The sequence below is a fragment of the Podarcis pityusensis genome, assembly GCF_964106645.2.
Source record: "Podarcis pityusensis genome assembly, chromosome: 14".
In the NCBI taxonomy this organism is placed as follows: Eukaryota; Metazoa; Chordata; class Lepidosauria; order Squamata; family Lacertidae; genus Podarcis; species Podarcis pityusensis.
The window spans coordinates 23,221,249-23,239,144 of record NC_138039.1 but is presented as its reverse complement, the minus strand read 5'-3'; the positions used below and the strand labels follow the sequence as shown (position 1 = coordinate 23,239,144).

The 17,896-nt window shown below is 46.2% G+C and overlaps 1 protein-coding gene across 3 annotated transcripts; it reads left to right on the top strand.

The window, feature by feature from the left end:
• The first annotated feature begins 368 nt into the window (after positions 1-368).
• On the top strand, positions 369-17,835 carry LOC308463340 (uncharacterized protein). Of its 3 annotated transcripts, none has more exons than XM_080981625.1 (12): positions 369-765; positions 2,140-2,291; positions 3,473-3,596; positions 4,373-4,466; positions 5,307-5,457; positions 10,557-10,719; positions 11,637-11,762; positions 12,244-12,306; positions 13,618-13,740; positions 14,506-14,661; positions 16,440-16,493; positions 17,460-17,835. In XM_080981625.1, the coding sequence occupies exons 2-12, from the start codon at positions 2,192-2,194 to the stop codon at positions 17,731-17,733; spliced, it is 1,428 nt and encodes a 475-aa protein (XP_080837751.1). In that variant the 5' UTR covers positions 369-765; positions 2,140-2,191; the 3' UTR covers positions 17,734-17,835. The 3 variants fall into 3 exon arrangements, with proteins under 3 accessions (XP_080837751.1, XP_080837753.1, XP_080837752.1); XM_080981627.1 differs by lacking the exon at positions 369-765 and adding an exon at positions 775-832; XM_080981626.1 differs by lacking the exon at positions 369-765 and adding an exon at positions 872-1,022.
• Positions 17,836-17,896: the final 61 nt, after the last annotated feature.

Genomic DNA, 17,896 nt, shown 5'->3' with positions numbered 1-17,896 from the left:
AGCATCACTGAGCTGAAAGGGACCCCAAGGGTCATCTAGGCGAGCCCCCTGCAATGCAGCAATCACAGTTCAAGAATCCTTAACAGACGGTCATCCAGCCTCTGTTTAAAAACCTCCAAAGGAGAGTCCACCATCTTCTGAGAGAGTCTGTTCTACTGTCAAACAGCTCTTCCCATCAGAAAGGTATTCCTAATCCTATACATTGAATTGGATTTACCTGTGTGTAAGCCCCACTGAATGCAAAGAAGCTTACTACTGAGTAGAGATGTATAGCCTTACACTGTAAGATATTTACTCTCAGTTAAAAATTAACGCCACCACTGGCCAGAATTCTTTATGGGCCCCAACAAACTTAACTAAAAAAACTATCTCCCCTCCTCTCCACGCCCCCGATCTGTGTGCGTTTAGAAAAAAAGGCATGAAATCCTCTTTTGGCAGCAGCCTTTTTTTTTGCTTACGAGTGCCCTCCTCGGCCGCCCAACCCACAGACTGCTGAGCTAAAATTCTCGACGCCCGCATCTATTTCCAAAGGCAACTCCGCCTTTTGCCAATCTCCGACCCTTTGCCCCGCCGCGTCCAGGGATTCCTAAAACACACCCGGAAACACCCTCTCCAAGTGGCGAGATGTGCCGCTCTACCATTCTTATCTCTGTGTGTCTTTCCCAGGCTTAAATCCTGGAGACGGAGATTGTCGCTGGGTGGGCCGGAAGTGACGCCAATTGAAAAGCTGGGCGCGGGAATCGAAGCGGGCGGAGGCGGCTGCAGGTGGGCGAGAGCGAGGCTTGTTGCTGTGTGTTTGTGGCTTGTTTTGTCTTGCAGTTCTAGCCCGGCGGTGGTTTTGGGATGTGCAGAAAGAGTGGGGGCGGGGGGGGGAACAATAGGAAGGAAAGAGCTAATGGGAGGGAGCTGAAGACTCACCCAGTTTGCGGAATAGCAGCGAAATGTGGTGTGCGTGTGTTTGATGAGACTGAATTGCTTTGCGGGGGTTTGGGGTGCTGCCAAGTCAGAGTTTGAGGCACAAGGTGAGGGGAAAGAAGGTTGGGGGCATGACTAGGTGGGGGCTTTAGTCGGGTGGTGATTGAGGCGCGAAAACAAACTGCTGGGGTGAAGGGTTGGGGGCAGTTGCATCAAGGCAAAGTTGGGGGGGGGGCGCCAGTGTAAAGTTTGGCGTCACTTTAATTCTTGGTGAAGTCAGCAACGCTTGTAATGTACTAAAAACTAAGGTAAAATGGATTATTTAAGAAAAATAGAGAAAATATGTGACGCAGTTGAAAAAGATTGAAAATGGTAACCATGCAAGGGTGGAGGGGACTCTAAGAATTCAGGGAATCCTAAGTATATAATAATAATAATGAATAAAATAAATTTATTTATTACAGTCATACCTCGGGTTGAAGTGGCTTCAGGTTGAGCGTTTTTGGGTTGTGGTCTGCGGCGACCTGGAAGCAATGGAACTTGTTACTTCCAGGTTTCGCCGCATGTGCAGACGCTCAAAATGATGTCACGCGTGTGTGCAGAAGCGGCGAATCGCGATCCGCGCAGACGCGGGTTGCGTTCTGCTCTGGGTGTGAACGGGGCTCTGAAACGGATCCCGTTCGCATCCAGAGATACCCTGTATTTATACACCGCCCATCTGGCTGGGTTTCCCCAGCCCAGCCACTCTGGGTGGCTTCCAGCAAAATATTAAAACACAATAATTAATAAAATACAATAATAAATGATGGTGATGATCTTTAATGTTTGAATTTAAATGTGCAATGTAAAACTCAATAAAAAAGATTATAAAAAAAATGTTGGTGAAGTCATGTCTTCCCTGAGTTTCCATTTCCCCCCATGCATGTTAGGAACATAGGAAGTGCACTGCCTTATACTGAGCTGGACCATTTGTCCATCTCGCTCAATATTGTCTACACTGACTAGCGATGGCTCTCCAGGGTTTAGGCAGGAGTCCCGTCCCCCCCCAACCCTGCCTGGTGATGCAAAGGACTGAACATGGAACTTTCTGCATGCAAAGCAGATGTGCTACTGCTGAGTTAGAGCACATGATGATTGAAGCTGGTTAAAAATGGGCAGGTCGTTTTCATCGTAGAGGCATCAATGGCAAATGCCCTCTCCCCCCCCCCCCTTTCCTCTTTCTAGCCTTTGACAGCCTTGACAAGTTGCACGCTTTGGGAGTTACCCTTCAACAGTCATGGAGAAGAAGAGGGAAGAAGAGGGAAGTGTCATCTGGATTGATGAAGATGAAGCTGAGAGTTCCTTGGGGAGTTGTATTTTGTTGGCTGATGATGCAGGTAACTGCTTTTTATATATAGATATAATTCTCTCAGTAGAGTCTGAAAAGTTTCTTGTTTTGTCCTTTTGAACTGTGGGTGGGCTCCTTGTTCTTTGTATTGCTATACAGTGCATGGGATAAAAAGAAGCAGAATAAGAAAGTGAGTGTTCATTTGAAAAACAAACTGTCTTCTAAAAGCCCCATATCTAGGTGCTTGTGGCAGGCCAGGAAGATTTGGACTATTTGGAAAGAATTTGTGATTTTTGTCTTACTGTTACTTTTCTTCTCTTGCACCATCAAGAACTTGAAAAGGGAAACAAAACACACCAGGAGCATTTGTGGTCTTATTTGCAAAGCTGTATTAAACACTAAGGAGGTAGGGTCAGTGTAGAGTAGCAGATTGTACCTGTAAAGGATTCTTAAATCCTCCAAGCAAGTAGGTAACTAACTAACTAACTAACTAACTAACTAACTACAAGCCTGTGTTGTTTTCTGAAATATTTTGGGCACCATCTAGTTCTTAGCTGTTGCAAAATTTAACTGTCAAATAATCAAATATTTATTACCAACCGCTAAAGAAAGTACAAAATATATAAAACGTACAAAATCAGATCCTCAGAAGAACACAGGTAATAAGAGCTAACAATCATAGCAGGTCTAAGAGTGATTACATATTTGATATTTGTTGCCTGATCTTTGTTAATGAATTGTTGCTATTTTACTATTGGGGCCACTGGTGAAAAGCTAAACAGAGCTGCAAAGGAAGGTGTCTTTTAAATATAAAGTGATTCTTATTGAAATTTAGTCCTGACATTCTTTGTTGATGTACAAAAAAAATAAATTCAAGCAACCCAAAGAAACAATAACGGATAAGGCATAGAAACAACAATCTGGAAGACGAAAGGAAGTAATTTATACATTTTTAAGCTAAAGACCAAAACGAAGATGTCTTAAAAGAATGATGTTTCTACAGATTCTATATATTGCAATTACTACTACTACTATTAATGTTAATATTATAATTTCCAGTGAATGAATCAGTCTTTTTTTGATCAGCCTGTTTTATAACTGACCAAAATGTGGTTTATGAATTTGCCCTAACCCTCAACGCGCGCTCCTTTTTCTTTTAAAGCCTGTGGTCTGGGCAATGCCTTTCTAGAATTGCAGTGAAATGGTATTCAGTATTTTTTCCTTTTACAGAAGAGATTCCCTTGAAAAGGGAGAATACAGAAGAAGCTCTGGATGAGGAGGTGATAGTTACTTTCTGCAAGAGAGCAAAAGTGATGCCCCATGCGAGATATGACTGCCCGACCCACCCCTTTGAGTATGTATCATGCCACAGAGGAGAACAAAAGGGAATTCCACAAACACACCTTCCACTGGGGAAAAACCACCCACATTGTGCTTAAGCACAGTTGCATTGGTACAGATCTAGTGGCAATATTAGCAGCCGAGAAGAGGGGATGGGGGACTTTTGGTGCTTCCAAAGTTGCTGGACAACAGATCCTGTTGGCCTAAGTAAGTATGACCAGTCATCTGGGGTGATGGGAGTTGTAGTCTAGCAACATCTGGAGGGTCAAAGGTCCCTGCACTTGGTCCAGAAGACTGAGGGTTCTTGACTCCCAAGCATTCATTATGTCCCTCCTTCAAATAGCTCCTGTAGCAAAGAGGCCAGACGTAGTCCTCCATATATCTCTGGCCCATGGAGCAGAGTTCAACTAAGAATGGCCCCATGGCCAGTCCCATGGGCCTTTCTTAGTCCCGCTCTGCTCCATGCTCTCCTTGAGTGCTTTTGCCTGTTTCAAGGTCTTGCTAAACTGGAAGTGTGGGTGAGTGATTGTGTGTGTAGAATTGTTTTTACTTTTGTGGGGCCAGAATCTATTGCAAAGAGTGACTTTTGCCTATGGCTCCTGCCACCAATGGCACGCAGCCCCCAGAAGCCACGAGGAAATTCAGGCTTTGACTTGAAAAAAGATTCCCCATCCCTCTCATAGGGACATTTTATAACGAGGGACATAACAGAAGTTGTTATGTGCAGTGCATTGAAACCCTTTTATGATCTGCTATCACAACTTGGAGCTGTTTCTTTTCTGCTTTTAGGCAAGGGGAATGTGAAACATCTTGCCCCCTTGGGAGAAACGCAGAGACATGCAGCGAGTGCTACTGCTACATTTGTGATAAGGTTGCTGCAGAGGTAAGGACAGCTTTGGGGATGCGGAACTCCTATTTCTGCAGAGAGACCTTTGTCTCTCTAGAGTGGTTGGGTTACACCACAGGTTCCGATGTACCTGCAGACTCCTTCCTGGTGCCCACAGGATCCTGCGCTCTTGCTGCTGAAACTGGGCTTGAAAGCAGCCTTCTATTCCAGCTGATAGAAGTTACTTTCAATCCTAATTGCAGTGCTGGTGGACAGTTTCAGTGTGTATGTGTTACACACTGATAGTGGTTAATTCCTCCCTCCAGTTGTGACTTGCCTCTCACACCCTGAAAATGCCCCTGTGTCACAATTAGGTTTGCAGGGGGAAGGGAAGAGCCTTCTGTTGGCTCCATCTAAAGCAGGGCTAACATTTGGCCCTTTGGATGTTGCCGGACTACAGCTTTGTCCATCCCTGTCCATTGGTCATGTGGGCTGGGTTGATGGTTGTTGAAGTCCCACAACATTGGAAAGCCACAGGCTCTCCGTCCCTGAGTTGCCGAGTATTAAAAGTTAGAGACAAACACAAGAGACAAGAACAGCTTCCTTCTGTTCTGGATGTCAATATCCAGGGGCATCTACGTATATGGCTGCTTCTGGGAGTAGATGCTGGCTTTTGCTTTTCCCCCAGCAGGGTTGCACTTACATTATTCTCCCAAGGAAACTATCAAATACTGTTCCATTCTCTGCAGTTTCCTGTCTCTGCTTATGTCGTTCTTTAATATGCTGAGGAAATGGTAGGGGCCCTCAGAGTGGGAACCATTTGCAGGCTGCAAAGAACTTACAGATATTGTGGATTTGATAAAGTCCAACCTTCCTTTCTCCTTTTCCTTCCTCCAGTGTAAAGATTGGGTGACGCCTTCGTTTTGCCATTGCAATGCACACAACAAAAGCAAATTCTGGAAGGATCAGTGGAATTCTGCTCTCACTGGCAGTCTCTCTCAGTTCAACTTGGAGCTCTCAGAAATTGATGCCGATATCCAGCACGGGGGTGAGTGGAGGCACATCAGTGCCACCAAGAATTGATGTGTTAAGAATAGGGGCAGTTTATTGATTACATTTCTACCCCATCCTCCTCGCAAGGACCACAAGAAAGTAGGTAAGATTCCCAGGTGTTCTCCACCTGGGCAGTGACCAGATCCAAAGGCCCAACGTCACACCATTTGCAGGAGAGGGTGGAGATGCCCTCCACAGTTAAAAGGCGAGTTGTAAAGATGTTATATCTTTACTCAGTTACTTAATGCCGGTGTGGAGAGCCTTTGGCCCTGTGAATGTTGCTGAACAACAACTCCCAACATCTATTGCCATTGGCCTTGGTTGCCAATGTTGTCTGGAGCTGTAGTTCCCCCAGGCTTGACTTATGAAAGAGAAATGTCTCAATTCAGAAAATCTGAAGATGAACAAACAATGATTTCCTCGTGGGGCCATACACCATTATATAGAGCAGGGATCGCCAGATTTTGAATAGCTGAGGAACTTCTCTGCCCTGTGGGATGGAGGCATCCAGACAATGGCTTATGTCTACCCGCTGCCTGGGACAGGCAGGGTCATACTAGATTTGTAGACCATTGCTGGTTGAAGAGGCTCCTTCTCAGTTCCTTCCCTGTGTACCTCTCTCAGCTCTTTGAATAGCATCGCCATCTATCGTGGATCCTTTTTCTGGTTGCTGTGCTCTATTTCCAAGTGTCTTCTTCCACTTCACAGCTTCTGTCGAACAAGGGCCCTTACGGAACAACGCAATGCAGGAAATTGCTGAGCTTTTTTATACTTATTACCGCCCGAACTATGGAACACCGTCCTCTGGGTATGAGGCCAGCACTGCCACCTGCCATGACCACCAGGGGGCAAGCACATCCCGCATTAGGGGCAGGGAGGCTGAATATAATGCATTTCCCAGCACTTCTGCGTCTTGGTCCTTCCAAGCCTCTAATGCATCTGCTGCTCACCGGGTTCCCACTTCCACGGTAGCCTCTACCTCGGTTCTGGCTCCAGGCATCGCTCAGGATCTCTACCAAAGCATTAAACAGCCAGTGATGGGAGTGCTTGAGCAGCTGAAGGCTGCAGTGGGTCGCATGCGCCATAGGTCAGCAAATGGCGCGAGGTCAAGCAGATGGCACTCTTCTTCTGAGCCCTCTTCAGAATCCTCACCCAGAAACCACAAAAGGGCTAAGAGGAAGGCAACTGATGCGCCCGGGAAGGTTGCTGAGCAAAGGGACACCAGACGTTGCCATAAAATTCTGGGAAAAGACAAGAGGAATAGTTGTAAGCCTGCAGGCAATTTGGAGAAGGGAGCAGAGGGAGGACATTCGGACCAAAGTCCTTCCGACCTCTAAGCTTTTCAATCCCAATGACTATGAACCTCTTTTGGACAGAGTACTTTCCACCTTAGACCTTCAGGATCCAGTTCCAGTGCCTCCGCAGCAGCCCAAGAGAGCTGACTTTGGGAAGCTCACCCTCAGAGAAATTCCTTTACTTCCTGAATTTAAGGAGATGGGCAGCGCCTTCACAGCAGAAGAGCAACACAAGTGTGGCAGAGCATTTATATCCTTTCCCACCGGCGTTCATGGAGATGTTGAAGGTGCCCCTGGTAAACATTCCAGCAGGGGTGCTTCTCCCAGGTGATATTGTTCATCGGGATGGAAAGATGACCCTTCAAGACCGATTTCACGGCTCATCTGACAAAGCTTTCTGTAAGGCCCACAAATCAAAGGCATTGGCCCTTCGAGCGGCCATGGCTGCCTCCATTATGGCTCGGACTTCCTTGGTTTGGCTGCATGATTGGCTGATGAAGAATTGGAAAGCGCTACCCTTAAAAGTTCTCTCGGTTGACAATACAAAGCAGCTGCTTTGATTGCGGATGCAACTTGGGATGCCGTTCAGTGTTTGTCCAGGGCCATCGCGGATGCAGTTGTGGCACGCAGGTATCTCTGGGTGGTGCATTCTTCAGTGGACTTGGCTTTTTGGGACACCTTTCAGTGACATCCACCTCTTTGATGAAGAGTTGCCGAAAGATGTATTGAGGAAAACCAAAAGCAAGAAAACAGCCGTGCCTTCAGTTCAAAAGAAGCAGGAGTAAAGGCAACCTTGCAGGGGTGCCTCTTCCTCCTCCTCTCATTCTAACACAGTTCTGTCCTGTACTGAAGTTCAAATTGGGCAAGCCCTTCTGTCTGGGTCCAGGTTTCAAACAAAAGGGCAAGGCTCAATATCCTCCTGGGGGAGTTTGTCCCACACCTCTAGGAGAAATGGACAGTGGTTTTGATGCCACCTCTCCTGCAGTGGGAGGTCAGCCTCAGCTGTTTTCTCCCATGTGGGAAAGGTGAACAAAGAATCTCTGTATTGAGGACAATAAACACCATATAATTTTCCATCAATACCCAGAGATACATTCCAGCCATCTCCCGCATCAAAAGTCTCCCTTAGAACGGTGACCTGCCATCTCCTTGACATCCATGCAACTGAGTTCATTCCCCAGGGGGAGAGAAACTAGGGGGTTCTGTCATCTTTGCAGTGTTGAAGAAGTGGTGTGTGGCAAACCATAGTGGACCTGAAGTATATCAGGTTTAGAATGGAGGCCCAGTTTCGACAGGGGAAACCCTTTGTCTTGGAGATTTCTCAAGTTCCATAGACTTACCTGAAACCTCTCCATTTGCTGATAACAGAACCATGCAAGAAGTTTGTCCATTTCTGTTATCCGAATAAGCATTAGCAGTATCCCCTGTTTCCCTTTGTCCTGGTGTTCCCCTCCGCTCCCCCTGGATAATTCTCACAACTCATGGTCTCAGTGGTGGTCTCCTTGGCCAGGTCGTCTTGTCAGCAGGCATCTCTGGGCTAAGCAGGCCATCATCAACACCTTCCAGTCACAGGGATTTTTAAATTGAGCCCTCTCCAGCCTTCCCAGTCCATCAAGTACTTAGGAACTCAGACTGACGCTGTCATTAGTCAGTTGAGAGAAAACAGATGCTGTGGCAGGATTTCACCAGTATCTGTTCCAAAAGGTCAGACAATGTCATTATTATCCCCCCCCCCAATAAACCTGGCCTGTTAGGCTTCATGATATCCTGTACTATGGTTGTCGCATGAACCAGATTTTACATGCACCCCTTTCAGTGGCTCCTGTTGCTATTTCAGTTCACAGCAGTGGGAGGCAATCTTTCCCGTGGTGGCTCAGGCTGCAAAACCTCAATGGGGGGTGGTGGGGGTGGTGATGACAGTCGATGCCATGTTGGATGGGAAGGCACAGTGTTGGGGACAAGTATTCCCAGGATACTGTTCTCTTGCAGAGGCCCTTCACAGCATAAACTGGCTGGACTGCAGAGCTGTAGGCTTGGAACTGCAATCCTTCTCCAGCCTGGTCCATCAAGCTTACAGGCTTGTCAAGACGAATAACATGGCGGTGAAAGATGTTGGAGGCGGCGTGAGATCAAGAGCCCTCCAACCTCAAACGGAACTTGCCCTGGTGTGTGCAGGGCACCATCTGCAATAGCTCTTGGTGGAACACATCAAGGGCTCTTTGAAATCAGACAGCAGATTTTCTGAGACCCAGAAGAGTGAAGTCTGTCAGTCTCTGCGTTCAAGACTCTGACATAAAGGTTTGAACTACTTTGTAACCTCAGTGTTTTCACTCTCTCATGTCATGCTTATTGCATGGCATAGAAGACACAGCTGTTGTCAACAGCCTTGGCCTCTGGGCTGCTATAAAGTACATATTTATGCCAATGCCAATCCTACCTATGATTCTACCAAAAGAAGAAAATCCAGGTCGCACAAGCAACAGTGAGATTGGTAGACCTTTTTCGGCCATGGAGGCTGTGGTTTTGTTTTTGTTTTGTTCTGGGTTTTTTTTTTTAAGCTTGAGGTCCTTGGTTCCTGCCTCCATTCAGGATTCCTCTGTTGCAAGCGACCTCATTTTATCTGAAACCAGAGTGGCTCTGATTAGCTGGCTGGCACCTGAGCAGGTGACCCTTGCAAAATTAGACTACTCCAAGTTGGTCATCCAGAACACACTCGTCACCCTTTTACTATTAGAATGCATGAGTCTTTGTAGGGAGCATTTCCTGCACTGGTCCAAGCGCAGCGGCAGAGGAGACAGGTCAGCGGGTGTTAGAAGTGTGACTGCATTTACTCTAAGAGGGTCTGGACCTTGCACTCAGGCCAGCAATGTGCATAGGCATGAGGTGCCCCCTCACCTTGATATTGTTGCAGCCAGGCTGTCATCAGATCAACACTCATCTGCACATCAGGAGGATCCTCAAGGGGGCATCACTGATCAGCCTGACCCCTGTCCACACGCTCCCAATTTGGAGCTTGCATGTAGTTCTCGGGGCGCTTATGAATGAGTCATTTCAGCCACTGCGTTTGTCTCAACATCATTGAGGTGTGTCTCTGAACTGCAGGCTTTCTCCATCAAGGACCATTTTGTGCATTTATGAAGAGGGTGTAGTAATCCTAAGGTAAAGATCTGCCCTGTAATTCCCAAGTTATTTCTTGGTTTTGGGGTTCACAATAGGCCAGAACATTCAGAGACACAGTGGGCATACTCTGTGGGTGAATGTGGAAGCAAATAGGAGTTAATTTTTTTATTATTTCTTGTGCTCCACATTTTGGGAATTGGTGCGTGAGACTCTTTGAGACTCCTAGTGGGTGGGGAGCAGCAGGTTCCTTAATCTGTGATCTCTAACTCAGGGGTGGCTCATCTGTGCCCCCCCCCCCCGATTTTGCTGGACTCCCAAGTTCCCACTATCCCCAGCTAGCATGGCCAGTGGTCAAGGATAATGGGAGCTGGAGTGCAGCAATGCCTAAAAGGACTACAGGTAATCCACCCCTGTGTTATTTTAATCTAATTTTTATTTAATGTTAATTGCATTTGATTGCTCTTCCTCCCAAAAGATGCCCAGGGCAGGTCACAAGAGTTTAAAGTGGTTTAAAACAAATTATAATTGCAAGAGTCGGGTGGGTCCTATCAATATAGCATTGCCAGAAGCACAGGAGAACGGTGTGGGATATCAGCCTCTTTCTGAGGGACACAGCATGTATTGGGAAGAAATAAGCATTTTTGTTTTCTGCCACCCCCACCCTAATTCTCTGCTATAGGGGTACTCCTGCAGAAATTCGTGCATGATGTTTCTGTGGAATATAACAAGTATCTGTCTGGAAATAGAATTGCTCCAGACTTCCCCAAATGCCTTTGCCATCGGAATTTGCGTCCTGGGAAGTGTGAAAAATGCAGCTCCTTCCCTTTGTATACTGTGCACAGGTAATGTAGGAAACACTGTCAATACATGTTTACAAATGTATATACCTTCGTGTCTGTTGTGGATATTAAGGCTGTTGCCCTACAGCAGTGTTAGAAACTCAGATATGTAAGCTAATCACCTAATGGCACCTTAAACCTAGGTTACGTTTGGCACAATGGATTGTCTAGGCGCCTTTCTTTTTTAAGCAATGAAATTTATTATTATCATTAATTTCATTTCTGTCCTGCTTTATATTTCAGAGAAAAAGAATCTCAAACTGGTTTACAGCACATTAAAATATCCAATAAAACATTCCAGAATAAAACAAATTCAAGCCTCAAGGAAAATATTTCAAATCTTTCTCTAAGCGACATTTTGACCTATTTGTTTACCTACTTAATTTATATAGCTGCCCCATAGAAGTACTCTAGGAAGTCAGTGTGGTGTAGTGGTTAGCAGTGGCGGAGCTTCATGCTCTGGAACTGGGGGGCAGAGAGCAGGCGGGGGCGGGGCTGGCATACATCCTGGGGGCATGACGCACGTCCTGGGGGTGTGACGTGCTGCCTGCAGGGGCGTGGTGCCCAGCGCAGCAGGAGCGGTGGCAGCTGCCAGGGGTGGTGCGCTCCCCCCGTGCTCCTCTTCCTCTGCCAGTGGTGCTTAGAGTGTCAGACTAGGACCTGGGAGATCAGGGCTCAAATCCCCATTCAGTCATGAAACTCACTGGTCACCTTGGGGCGTTCCTGGACGATGTATGGATACATTGCCTAGGCCTAGTCTACAGGCAGATTTGCCTACATTTGCCCGTAAAGTGTGTTGATTTGTCAATTTAAGATTTCCAATGGTAATAGTCCCCCCCCCACCTCCATGATCAAGTGACAACTGTTGCAAAAACCTGCTCCATCTGTGACTCAGAAGCTTTTGGGTTTCATTTTTCTAGTTATGCTTCTGTTTCTGAACTCGTAACAGCCTTTCTAAATCTGGCTGAGAAAGAGAGACCCAAAACAGAGGTCATCATGCTTATGGGAGCAACCAGGGAAATCGCACTCCACAAGGACCTCACTCCGTAAGTAACCCAGGCAGATTTGCCTGGCGACCCTTGCTTGTATCTCACTGCTATTGCAACTCTTGACTTAACATACGTTGAAGATTGTTGGCTGAAGAGGTGGAAATGGAGTAAAGGGATAGGTGATGCTGCTCCCTTGGGTTTCTTTAGGGGGGGAGATTTGCAAACTAGTCTGCGAGCTTCATTCAAGTGGTTGAAGATGGGAGACCTCATATCCATTGCATTTGCTATTCATGCTGATTTTTAAATTGTATTTTTATTGCCATTTTTATTTCTTAGATGTTTCATTGTATTAGTTTGAACTCTATGGAGGGAAAACTCTGCAGAGGACAGAGACATGTTGGGAAGGGCTGGGGCCAGCTCTACTCTTGAGCAAAGCAAAGAACCAAACTTTTTCAAAGGAAAAGTTTCCCATTTTACAAAAATGCTGGCAAAAACTGAGTAATGGAGCTTGGTGTTCCTGTCTTCCTTTCTTTGTCAGCTTTGCGCAAAATGTTGGTCACTTGGTGTCGCTGAGCCAGGCTGTGCCTTGTCTAATGTCCAGGTAAGGCAATCAGGGTGCTTAGTGCCTGGCTGCTGCAAAAAGCTCTAAATCAGCCATCCCCCAACCTGGGGCCCTGCAACTCCCATCAGCTCCAGCCAGCACAGGCAGTAGTCAAGGCTGAAGAGTGTTGCTGTCCCAAACAACTGGAGGTCATCCAGGTTGGGGGAAAAGGAATAGATGTTAGACGGAATCAAGGAGGGGTGGGGAACAGAATTGAATCCATCAAACTTTTCACAACTCTATAGAATAAAAGCATTGCCATGCTTGACCTTGGCTTTGCTTTAATCTCTACAATTTTGGGGGGGGTGGTGGTGGTGGTAATTATCTCCTCTTTCCTTACTCCCTGGAGTCTCATTAATGAGGGCATTGAAATATGTGATGCCTCATGTAATCTCCCCCAGCTTGTCTTTTCCATTCACTTTCATAACACAAAATGGAATTGTAGCAAAGGTTAATGAAGAACAGACACGAACCCCTTTTGGGGAAACCTGTTCCCTTTTTTTTCTTTTAAATTAATCATCACTTTCACCTATCCTTATTTTAAGCGATTCTACCCTCCAGGAACTTTGAAACAGTGTATCGGGCATTTCACTGCATAAAGCTACTCTTGTCATTACTGAATAGAATTATTCAGAATGTAAGATCTTCATCCCAGTGGTCTGTTTAGGTGTAGACACTTTCTGGTGCAAAAAAAAATAGTTTGGGGTACGATGGTTAGTCCCACATTTGGAAAGGGTCTCCTGTGGCAGAGATCCCCTTCTGCAGAAAAATAGTGGGAGAGCCAGCTCATGGCCTCTCAACACCTCTTAGGATAAATTTAAATAAATGTGTTAGCTGCAGACACATCCCAGGCACTAGCCATAAGCTGGTTTCGCACGTGGGGTGTGTGTGTGTCTGTGAGAGAGAGAGAGAGAGAGCGCATGGATGTCTGGTGTGCAACCAGTCCCCTTTATCGCTGAGTTTTCCTGCTGTACGGAAAAGGAATTCTGGAAAGCTGTCGTGCCTAGAAATCTTTCCAAAGTCAGTGGCCTCACAGCAGCTGATGTTGGGTCATCCTGCTACGCTAGCTGATACTAAGAGAGTTTGCAGGCTGCCCCTTATCTCAGTCTTGGTAGAGCATCTGCCTTGCATACAGAATATTCCAGGTTCAATCTCCAGGTAGGGATAGCAAAGAGCCCGATCTGAAATTCTGGAGAGCTGCTGGGCTGGATAGGGGCTGGTGGGAGTTGTCCAAAACTTCTGAAGGGCAGCAGACTAGGGACAGTTGCTTCAAAGGTTCTTCTTTTGTTCTAATTAGTCATTACCTTTCAGGATCACAAGACGACTTCAGAGGCTGCTGGTGCTGAATGACTTTCCGAAGCCTTTGTATAACAAGCTCACCGCGTTTTACCACTCCATTCCTTTCCCGGTTCACTGCCATATCTTCTCAAATAGGTATGCTTCCATGCTTGAACTGTGTGTTTGGATCTGAAAGGAATATATTCTCAAGATTTTTGGTTTCCCACCATGCATATTTATTTATTTCACAAAATGTATATACCACATGATTGGAAAAAGCCAGACAAACCTCAAGGCGGTGTACGAAAAGAATAAAACAGTAACACTATCAATAAAAACAGTTTAAAAGAGCTGTTTAAAACATTTTTTATTTTTAAAAAATCAGTGATAAGCTAAAAACAGTTTAAAACACATGTCAGCATTCCTCATACTTGGGTAGGATTGCCTGAATAAAAATGTTTTTAGCAGGTGCTAAAAGAGCACAGAGATGGCACTTGCCTGATGTCAACAGGCAGGGGCTTCCAAAGTGTAGGAACAAGTATTGTGTGGCACCAGTAAATAGTGCCAGTTCTGCAGATCGAAGCAGTTGAGTGGGCATATATGGGTAAGGCAATCTTGCAGGTGAATAGTTCCTAAGCTGTTAAGAACTTTATATACTAATCATAACACCTTGAACTTGGCTCAGTATCACATCAGAAGCCAGTGCAAGTCTATGAACAAAGTCCCCCCCCCAAAAAAAACCCCACACACTCTCATTGCCGCAGTATTAGCTGCCATTGCCCTGTTGCCAGTGTGATCTCTTGAGAGCACACTCACGGCAGTTAGCCTGTGACTTGAAGCAAGGGTGACAATATTCCTGGCACATTGCTCTCTCTGATTTGATCCTAAGCCCGCATAAACACGGCCTCGTTTTCATTTCAGCCTGAATTTCGCTCCCTGGGATCACTGTTTGCTGATCTCCGTCTTGAAAGGACAAAATGTTACTGGCCAACGGACGCTGAAAGGGAAGAAAGAATGCCTTTGTGAAACAGTTGCCGTAGTAGAGGCACGAATTGAAAGGATGGAAGGCTGCAGGCAGTAAGTACCTATGGAACAGAGGGAGCATAAGAAATGACTCCAAAAAGCAAGACTAGCCCAGCGTTTGATCTCCAACTACAGTTGTTCAGTTCCCCCTGAGAAAAGCTCACAGGCAGATAAAAGAACCTAGCAAATTGGCTTGCACCAAGGTAGACCCTTGATCCATATAGCTGAATATTGCCTTCACTGGTTGTCAGTGGCTCTCCAGGGTTTTATTATTATTTATTAAATTTGTATACCGGCCTTCATCTGAAGATCGCGGTGCAGTAAAGGGGACAGTTCCATTCCAACCTGAATATGTTGTTGGAGATCAAGCTTGAGATCCTCTGCCTGCAAAGCAGTTGCTCCATCACTGAGCCACAGCCCTTTCCCTTGATGGGATATCACCCTCCCTGGTTACCTGTACGTGCCATCTGCTTGTTTCCAGTTTCTGCAGGGTCTTGTCTCAAAGGTGTTTTCCATAAACTTTCATAAACTTGCCTGATTTTGGTGGCTCTTGCTAAATCATCCATAGCAATAAAGCTTGTTGTGAGTGGAAATGTGCTCTCGGGTTGAATATTTAGTACTGTAACCACAAGCGCTAGCAATATTTTCACAGTAAAACCCAGTGATTATAAAAACAGCTAACAAAAAGGAGTAAAAAACAAACTTCAGGAAAGGAGGGGTGGAAAGTCAAGAAGAAACTATGTATGACTGATAAATGCTTTGCAATCTCTTTAGAGAATTGAAAATTATATTTTTAAAAATTAAAGCCCTAGAGGAACATGACCATCTTGGGGGAGGGGATCTCTTTGGCCCTGTGTGTTGAAAACATTATTCCTTTTGCTAGTGTGGCCTGATTCACACATCATGGTAAGCCAAAGTATGATTTTCTGGGACCATTCAGACGTGTTGACTGCCATAGGGGAGCTCCCTGGTCCTTTTAGCTCAATGTAGCAGGTTAGCTAAACCAAGGGTCTTCTCCGAACCCAGATATCTCATAAGAATATTAAGAAGAACCCACTGGATTAGGCCAGTGGCCTATCTAGCATCTAGTCCAGCATCCTGTTCTTAGAGTATCCACCTGGATGACTGTGGCAAACCCTTAAGCAGGACCTGAGCCAAGAGCCTTTTCCCCAGCACCACCGTGGATGGCTCAGTTGGTAGAGCATGAGACTCTTAATCTGAGGGTTGTGGGCTTGAGCCCCATGTTGGGCAAAAGATTCCTGCATTGCAGGGTGTTGGCCTAGGTGACCCTCATGGACCCTTCCAGCTCTACAATCCTACGATTCTATGAACCATTACTGCCACTGGCTGTGGAGGAAGAGCAGGGTCATGATGGCCGGCAGCCATTAGCCTCCACAAATTCATCCAGTTCTTTTTTGGAAGCCTTTTATGTTGGCGGCTGTCACTGCCTCATGCGGGAGCAGGTTCCACAGTTTCCTTCTTAACCACAACATGTAGCCAAGAACAAATCTTGACTATTGATCATGTTTGAGGAGGGAGCTTAAGGATTTCAGGTTCAGATGACACACTCAGCCAAGCCTGGCTTAGCTACACCACCCTGAGCCTGAAAGCTGTGAGGGTGATGAGGAGGGAATAAATCTCTTCCTTGGCAGCCAGTGCTTTTGCACTAAGCCATGGTTTAGCTTTCCTGACATGTAAATGCAGCCTGTATCAAATCTTCCTATGGCGTTACTCCATGCCCTTTGGAGTAGTCTCTTGCAACCACTTGGGGAGCCTTCATCACTGGGTCATCGCCCTCCATTCCTGTCCTAATGCCTTTCATTCTTCCCCAGATACAAGGAGCTGATCCGTTATTTGAAGGTGGTGAAATGCAATGATTCCAAGTGGTAAGCGATTTGAAATTGCTCACAACTCTCCGTGGAGGGTTTATTTTAATCTTCTGTTTACTGGTGGGATTTTGTTTAAAGCTTGCACACCTAAAATCTTTAAAACCAGGGGAATCATAGCTTGGGGCTCTCGATAAACAATAGTGGCCCTGTCTTTACTGAATTAGGAAGTGAGGAGATCAGATTTTAGTGAGTCCCAAGTGTTTCCAGGCCTAGTTAATGTAGGGCTGGGACATTGCCCACTGACACCCTCTACTGAAACAGAAAAGGGTGTGCAAAATGGACCCTTCGCTAATTTGAAAGGCTCTTGGCTGCTTACATTTCCTTTTTTCTTTACGGTTACATATTTCCACGTAGCAGTTTAGGACGCCTCTTTAGGTGGACTGTAGTCTTAAAGGAATGTAGGAAGCTGCTTTGTAGCGAGTCAGACTGTTGCTCCATCTAACTCAGAGTTGTCTACACTGACTGGCAGTGGCTCTCCAAGGTTTCAGGCAGGAGTCTCTCAGCCCTACCTGGAGATGGCATCAGGGATCAAACCTGGGATTTTCTGCACACCAGGCAGATGCTCTGTTGAGAGCCAGTGTGGTGTAGTGGTTAAGAGCGGAAGACTCGTAATCTGGTGAACCGGGTTCGCTTCCCCGCTCCTCCACATGCAGCTGCTGGGTGACCTTGGGCCAGTCACACTTCTTTGAAGTCTCTCAGCCCCACTGACCTCACAGAGTGTTTGTTGTGGGGGAGGAAGGGAAAGGAGAATGTTAGCCGCTTTGAGACTCCTTCGGGTAGTGATAAAGCGGGATATCAAATCCAAACTCTTCTTCTCTTCTTCTGTTGTTTGGCTATGACTTTTCCCCTTAATGCAACAATAAATATTGTTCATATGCCACTGGATCCCTCTCTGTGTGTCTGCATTTTGCTGCAATCAGTTTGCCTGTAGTATTTGCTGCCTCTCATTTGCCCAACTTCTAGGTTGCAGAAGTGGCAGGACAAGGTCCCCTTCTACCTGTGCAAAAGTGGAGATTTTGTGGGCGCTGCACAGGCACTGTTTATCGTCTACCCCAGAAGCTGCTGTGCGGCCTGCCGCCTTTCGCTGCTCCAATTCGAGGTCTACCTGAAGATGTTCCGATCAGGACAGGCTCCCTTTGGAAATGACATGGAGGGCTCTGTGCTGTGGGGTCCAGCGGGCAAGTATCCTTCGATCTCGTTATTGCTTCTGCTGGCTGTCTATGGAGCATCTCGCTGAGTGTTGTTTGTGAAGGGTGGCCAATGTTTTTGAGCCGGTGATCACATTTTATGATGTTTTTATATATGCTGGAAGCCACCCAGAATGGATGAGGCAAACCAGTCAGATGGGTGGGGATACTCCTCCTCCTCCTCCTCCTCTTCTTCTTCTTCTTCTTCTTCTT

Coding starts and splice junctions, on each gene's coding strand:
- LOC308463340 (XM_080981625.1), top strand. CDS start 2,192: ATGGAGAAGAAGAGGGAAGAAGAGGGAAGTGTCATCTGGATTGATGAA. Junction 10,720..11,636: donor CCTTTGTATACTGTGCACAG/GTAATGTAGGAA, acceptor TCATTTTTCTAG/TTATGCTTCTGTTTCTGAAC. Junction 13,741..14,505: donor TGCCATATCTTCTCAAATAG/GTATGCTTCCAT, acceptor TTTTCATTTCAG/CCTGAATTTCGCTCCCTGGG.